We start from the raw sequence: 7,681 nt of genomic DNA, 5'->3' as shown, positions 1-7,681 counted from the left end.
GATATGCAGTAGTCGTGAAATATATTTTTTCGCTGGTGTTTTTCATATCACTAGGGTCAAGAAACTCCTTTATTATTCTTATTTGTATTGCTGTTTCTGAATGAGTATGAAAATTCGTCCGATCGCGAAATCGAGTAAAGCTGATGTTCCATAGGGGCCCGTCAGAATTCGGTATAAGTGTTTGCAATTTAAATCAACATTGGAGTTTCACCCGTTTTACGTGAAGTAGCATCAAACTCGGTGAAAAGCGCGATATTCGCGCTACACAGTAGTCCTGAAATATGTTTTTCACAAGTGTTTTCCATATCGCGGGTGAAACTTCATTGTTGTTATTGGATTTATGGTGTTGAGATTTTTCATAAGGTCTTTTTATTAGGGTTGGAATTGATAACGACTTTGTTGTCAAGACGGTGCACAGGAAAGCTGCAGGTGAGAAGCGAGGTGGTGGGATTGAACTCGGGATCGTCGGGTTTGACAACCACAATACTAACGGTTAGAGTAAATTGACGCTTGTGTTTTAGTTGGCTCTAGTGATGAGCTACATTCTTGGATGGTTGTTCGTCACACGGCTCCTGGAGGTTACTGTTTGCAAGAGGGAGATCTCGTTAAACTAGGACGATACCAAATGAGAGTCAAACAAGTAAGCGTCGTAATCTCGATGCCACTGAGATGCAGTGTTGGAGTAGGAATATATGTTCGCTTTCCTCACCTGTGCTCAGGAGTTTCCTATACAGTGTTGGAGTAGGAATATATGTTCGCTTTCCTCACCTGTGCTCAGGAGTTTCCTATACAGTGTTGGAGTGGGAATATATGTTCGCTTTCCTCACCTGTGCTCAGGAGTTTCCTATACAGTGTTGGAGTAGGAATATATGTTCGCTTTCCTCACCTGAGCTCAGGAGTTTCCTATACAGTGTTGGAGTAGGAATATATGTTCGCTTTCCTCACCTGTGCTCAGGAGTTTCCTATACAGTGTTGGAGTAGGAATATATGTTCGCTTTCCTCACCTGTGCTCAGGAGTTTCCTATACAGTGTTGGAGTGGGAATATATGTTCGCTTTCCTCACCTGTGCTCAGGAGTTTCCTATACAGTGTTGGAGTAGGAATATATGTTCGCTTTCCTCACCTGAGCTCAGGAGTTTCCTATACAGTGTTGGAGTAGGAATATATGTTCGCTTTTCTCACCTGAGCTCAGGGGTTTCCTTTACAGTGTTGGAGTAGGAATATATTTTTGCTTTCCTTAGCTGAGCTCAGGAGTTTCCTATACAGTTTTGGAGTAGGAATATATGTTCGCTTTCCTCACCTGAGCTCAGGAGTTTCCTATACAGTGTTGGAGTAGGAATATATGTTCGCTTTCCTCACCTGAGCTCAGGAGTTTCCTATACAGTGTTGGAGTAGGAATATATGTTCGCTTCCCTCACCTGAGCTCAGGAGTTTCCTATACAGTGTTGGAGTAGGAATAGATGTTCGCTTTCCTCACCTGAGCTCAGGAGTTTCCTATACAGTGTTGGAGTAGGAATATATGTTCGCTTTCCTCACCTGAGCTCAGGAGTTTCCTATACAGTGTTGGAGTAGGAATATATGTTCGCTTTCCTCAGCTGAGCTCAGGAGTTTCCTATACAGTGTTGGAGTAGGAATATATGTTCGCTTTCCTCACCTGAGCTCAGGAGTTTCCTATACAGTGTTGGAGTAGGAATATATGTAATCGCTTTCCTCAGCTGAGCTCAGGAGTTTCCTATACAGTGTTGGAGTAGGAATAGATGTTCGCTTTCCTCACCTGAGCTCAGGAGTTTCCTATACAGTGTTGGAGTAGGAATATATGTTCGCTTTCCTCACCTGAGCTCAGGAGTTTCCTATACAGTGTTGGAGTAGGAATATATGTAATCGCTTTCCTCAGCTGAGCTCAGGAGTTTCCTATACAGTGTTGGAGTAGGAATATATGTTTGCTTTTCTCACCTGAGCTCAGGAGCTTCCTATACAGTGTTGGAGTAGGAATAGATGTTCGCTTTCCTCAGCTGAGCTCAGGAGTTTCCTATACAGTGTTGGAGTAGGAATATATGTAATCGCTTTCCTCAGCTGAGCTCAGGAGTTTCCTATACAGTGTTGGAGTAGGAATATATGTTCGCTTTCCTCACCTGAGCTCAGGAGTTTCCTATACAGTGTTGGAGTAGGAATATATGTTCGCTTTCCTCACCTGAGCTCAGGAGTTTCCTATACAGTGTTGGAGTAGGAATAGATGTTCGCTTTCCTCACCTGAGCTCAGGAGTTTCCTATACAGTGTTGGAGTAGGAATATATGTTCGCTTTCCTCAGCTGAGCTCAGGAGTTTCCTATACAGTGTTGGAGTAGGAATATATGTTCGCTTTCCTCACTTGAGCTCAGGAGTTTCCTATACAGTGTTGGAGTAGGAATATATGTAATCGCTTTCCTCAGCTGAGCTCAGGAGTTTCCTATACAGTGTTGGAGTAGGAATATATGTTCGCTTTCCTCACCTGAGCTCAGGAGTTTCCTATACAGTGTTGGAGTAGGAATATATGTTCGCTTTCCTCACCTGAGCTCAGGAGTTTCCTATACAGTGTTGGAGTAGGAATATATGTTCGCTTTCCTCACCTGAGCTCAGGAGTATTTTCACTAATTAAAGAATTCTCCAGGAATTTCTCGCAATTTTCATTGTGCATTGATGGGATCATTTCAGATCATATTGGACGATGGTGCGTGTGAAGTCGCATCGAGGGTATGTCGCTCGGAATCAGCAGAGACATGCATGGGCACTGAAGACGAAGGCGAGGAAGATGCCGTAACCGGGAATCGATCTCGGGACCTTTGGATCTGCGGTGTTTCAGTGGCCGTCGTTGGACCTCGCGGAGACGTACAGACAGAGAAAGCGTCAATCGAGTCATTCATTTCGTAGAAGTAGTTGATGAATTTCATGGCGCGCGGTCATGGTTATTATCACAGGTTCTCGGGCGTTGTCTAGAGGTAGCGAAAGCGTCGTGTCACGTCGTCCATCTAGGACAGTTAGCCAGGACGAGATTGAGCTCTCTAGTGCTAAATCGAGTAATTGGAAATATGGGAGGGAAAATTTTGATGGTTTTCGTGTATATTTTCAGCCGAATTTTATAGTGATGAAACGCCTTTCCTCAATTTAGGGAAGCTAACATATATTACTCCAACACTGAGTGGAAGTCCTTTCATTGCCATCACCCTATGATTGTTGGCGGAAGATATGCACACGGTCAACTACATGTGTCGGTGACAATATGAAAATTCGGAGAAAGTTCTGGGAATTCTCATTGGTTTATGCACACTTATACCAGAATTCTCGCATAATTAGCCTTGGAAACTCCTGAGATCAGCTGAGGAGGGCGAACATATATTCCTACTCCAACACTGTATAGGAAACTCCTGAGATCAGCTGAGGAGGGCGAACATATATTCCTACTCCAACACTGGTGCAGGGCTCACTAACTTTTATGTTAGGTCTGGCAGTTGTCCCCGCGGTGGGAGGCGGTAGTGAAGATGCTAAGAAACTCGTATGTAAAATTTGCCTAATGGAAGGTAAGAGTGGCGGAATTATGTTGTGGAAAATTTCGCGCGCCATGAAATTCCAGTGAAATTGATATGCAAATGTGTGTTATTTTGTGAACAAGTTGTCGCTATCATCACAGTCCCAAACGGGTACTTTCATCACAACATATGTTCATAGCCATTGTTACATTGTATATGCGATATAGTTTAATCTCGGAAAAAATAACACACATTAATAACGGAAAAATATTTTCATGATTGCAGCGGAGCGATGCATGAGAGATGCTCAATAACACACATTAAATTGACGAGTAATCTTCGCTCAGGTGCTGAGGATGATGATCCGATGATCGCGCCCTGTAGTTGCAGTGGGAGTATCCGGTAAGTGGACATGATCTGTATCTTCATTAGTCAACCTCAAGATACGTTCACCTCTCCTGCCTGCGTCGGTGGATCAATGGGCGACTAGAGCTTCCTGATGAAACTGATATACCATCATCTTGTCACTTTTTCTACAAGCAGTTATCTTGCGAACTGTGCAAACAGCTTTACCCTACATATGTAATATTGTCACTTCCTAGATCGACACGGAAATTGGAGGAGTTTTGGTTCTACACAGTACGGGAAATTTTTTTCATAATCGTTGAGTAATTTTTTCCGTTCTTTTGTCAACAAATACTGAAAATGTTTCAGATTAAACTACCCGGCTGTGAAACTGTGACCAGCTTGGTAGAAGTACCACAACTTCGGGCGCCGCTGGTCGTGTTGGAGTCGCTTGCTAGTAACGAAGAAAATGCTGGTAAGATATTGTGTATTCAATTCTAGAATGGAGCATGTTTTTAAATGGGATGGGAATCCGGAAATATTGAAAAATTTTATGATTTTGGGAATATGTGGGAAAACAATTTTTGACGGAAAAATGTCCAACCCGGGGATCGAACCGGGGACTAATACCAGGGCAGTTTTTGGTGCGCATACTAGATCTATAACCACCAAGTGAACATGACGAGCCCAATTGAAAATCAATTGTGATTATCACATCTGATCACTTTGTGGGTGTTCGCCCGTGAAATGATCGTACCTCGTAGGGACGACATAGTCGTATATTAGCATCTAACGTGGCCTTACTACTCGACGACCAGCCTAGCGTTACCCTTCTGGGGGAATACTCACAATCACTAGTCGCTGGTCCGGACTAAGCCAGCTTAGTATTGTGAAGAAAAGTCGAGAAAATTATGTTTAGATTCGTCATCGATGTCGTCAACCTCTCCTCTCACTCCATCGGGGCTGCACATTATCAGTTTAGCTGATAGTAGTCCGGTCGTGTTGGGAAGAGGCCACGAGAGTCAAGTTCGAATCACTGATGTGAGTGAATAATTTTGTGGCGCGCGCGAAAAATATCGATCTGTTAAATGTAGGTGTCCATTTCTCGTAAGCATGCGAGCCTTCGTTATGAAAACGGTCATGTTTGGATACAGGTAAGCGCTACGAAATTACAGCGAAAAATATCTGTTGTTATTCGATCAGGATTTGATGTCAAAATTCGGCACGCTGGTGGCCGTACGAGGCGGAGAAGTTCCTCTGTCGGCCGATGGGGCTCCGACGGCTATTCAGGTAAGGTGCTTGTGTTTCTGTTGAGGGGGGATGGAATGCTATCGTAATATCATAGATTATTTCGGGCTGTTATGGTATAGAAATAGGGGAAGGATTATGTTTCAAATCAACAGTTATATATAGTGAATGTATTGGAATAACGTCACACTAGGCAGTAGGGAATTTCGTTGCCCGAAATGGTAAGCTTATCAATTCACGTATGCCGCACACGTTCGAATCCCACGGATGTCATTTTTAACGCACTTAATATATCAAATTGATTAGCACTGTTGATTCTATGGAAGGGGTCTGTTGAGAATTTATGATTTTGTATATTGTTGATTTTCAGTGGAAAATTAAAAAAATATAAAAAATATTTTAATATTTTTATGTAAGTAGTATTTGGTTTTTCAGGTCGGCCGGACTCTCTTCTCACTATCGTGCATACCATCAGTCAAGTTACCGGCGAGTTTCGATGTTGACGACGCAAAAGGTGGGTAGAAATGGCGATGGTGTGGTATGGTCGAAGAAATAAAATAATATATTCATATGTATATGGCTCTCCCACAGTTGAGGTCATTAATTATAGAATTCGAAGTGTACAGAAAGCAATAAGGAATTCCCAAAAACTAGAACCAGTGTTGGAGTAGGAATATATGTTCGTTTTCCTCACCTGAGCTCAGGAGTTTCCTATACAGTGTTGGAGTAGGAATATATGTTCGCTTTCCTCACCTGAGCTCAGGAGTTTCCTATACAGTGTTGGAGTAGGAATATATGTTCGCTTTCCTCACCTGAGCTCAGGAGTTTCCTATACAGTGTTGGAGTAGGAATATATGTTCGCTTTCCTCACCTGAGCTCAGGAGTTTCCTATACAGTGTTGGAGTAGGAATATATGTTTGCTTTCCTCACCTGAGCTCAGGAGTTTCCTATACAGTGTTGGAGTAGGAATATATGTTCGTTTTCCTCACCTGAGCTCAGGAGTTTCCTATACAGTGTTGGAGTAGGAATATATGTTTGCTTTCCTCAGCTGAGCTCAGGAGTTTCCCATACAGTGTTGGAGTAGGAATATATGTTCGCTTTCCTCAGCTCAGCTCAGGAGTTTCCTCACTAATTATAGACTTCGGGTAGAAGTGTACACAAACCATCAGGAAATTCTCAAAGTTTTACCATTGTCACCGAGCGCTGAGTATTTTGTCTGATTTCAATTGATCTCAGATTCCGTCGCATCGGAGCATCTCGGTAACGTCCCTCGAGAGTCTTCACTTTCATCACCATCGTTTCTATCAAGTCACTCCATGAATAATGATGATCATCATCGCAATGAAGAACAGCGCAGTTTTCTATCATCGCTCCGTCGTACTACCTCAAACGCCTGGTACGTCACCATGGAGAGCCGCAACCACTCGTCGTGAATCAACTGTCAATTCTCTTCTATGACGGTTACTTTAATTATCAATCATAACACCATCATTATTTATTGTACATCGTTTCGTCAAGTTTACAATACTTTCACCGCCATTTTGAGCTCTCACCGTGTCAGCCGTCTTGGTCGACTTGTCGCGGGTTCTGTATCGTTGACGGGTGCCGCTTTGTATTTTTCGCTATGGGATGCAGTTCTTGCTGCTTGCCTGCGTATGTGTATAATTTCGTGGCGCGCGGTCATGTGAGAGGCGACTAGTAATATTAGTAGTAATTTTATATGGTGGCTCTAGCCGGTGTTGTGTGTGGGCGTATGCTCCTAAACTAAGAGGCCTGAGAACGCGCTCTCCACATCGGCAAGTGAAAAACACTGAGTATGTTCATAATACTTTTGTTCCTCATAGTAGCACAGCTGTTATTCATAGTGGTGGTGGTTGTTGTTGTTAAGAATCTGTATGCGGTTCCATCGCGCTGTGGTTGTAGAGCAGCAGCAGCAGGCTCGATGAAGACGATGTGGTGATGGTGTGGTATGAGTTGTCTTAGTGATAGCAGCAGTATATTACTTAGTGAAGGCATTCTGTTTATTCTGGCCGTTGAGGTCGGTGGACAATGTGAATGTTCCTCGCGTGGTTGGTACTGTTTGACGAGCTGATCGTTTCACATTCAATTGGAAAATTGAGTTCATTTTCCTGTTGTGTTTCCGATCAATTTGAGACACCCCGATGAATTGTCATTTTCAATGTTGTGGAGAAACTAAGAGCAGTGTGAGAAAATATGCGCTGGTGATGATACGAAAATTCTGAGAAAATTTCGGGAAATTCTTATTGGTTTCTGTACACTCTTTCCCGAATTCGTATATAAACTCCTGAGCTCAGGTGAGGTAAGTGAACACATATTCCTACTCCAAAACTGCTGTTATATGTCATCGTCCTCTTCTGGTCCTCCTGGTGAAGCTGATGCGAGTTGCTCACAAGTGTCTATAGATGCATTACTCGCTCAAGCGGAGGCGATGTGGGAGTTCTACCGCCAATACTGTGCCGTGGTCAACAGGACTGTTGTTGTTATGAAAGAGGTTGACGACGTTATCACCAAGCGGTCTCGGTGTGCACGCATACACAAAGTAGAACTGCTCAAGCGACGACGACA

General features: G+C 43.2%; 1 protein-coding gene across 1 annotated transcript; it reads left to right on the top strand.

Moving 5' to 3' along the window:
• Positions 1-143: 143 nt before the first annotated feature.
• On the top strand, positions 144-7,214 carry Pmar_PMAR023060 (membrane associated RING finger, putative; the record flags this gene model as incomplete). Its single annotated transcript, XM_002772213.1, has 15 exons — positions 144-160; positions 377-429; positions 522-640; positions 2,691-2,792; positions 2,839-2,908; positions 2,954-3,052; positions 3,476-3,553; positions 3,850-3,904; positions 3,946-4,084; positions 4,217-4,322; positions 4,767-4,888; positions 4,942-5,001; positions 5,051-5,137; positions 5,531-5,609; positions 6,332-7,214. 15 exons carry the CDS (start codon positions 144-146, stop codon positions 6,526-6,528), a joined length of 1,383 nt encoding a protein of 460 aa, XP_002772259.1. The 3' UTR covers positions 6,529-7,214.
• Between the last annotated feature and the right edge of the window lie 467 nt (positions 7,215-7,681).

The sequence above is a fragment of the Perkinsus marinus genome (assembly GCF_000006405.1).
Source record: "Perkinsus marinus ATCC 50983 genomic scaffold scf_1104296961726, whole genome shotgun sequence".
Taxonomy (NCBI): domain Eukaryota; phylum Perkinsozoa; order Perkinsida; family Perkinsidae; genus Perkinsus; species Perkinsus marinus.
Note: the sequence above shows the minus strand (reverse complement) of the source record. Positions and strands in the feature narration are given on the sequence as shown.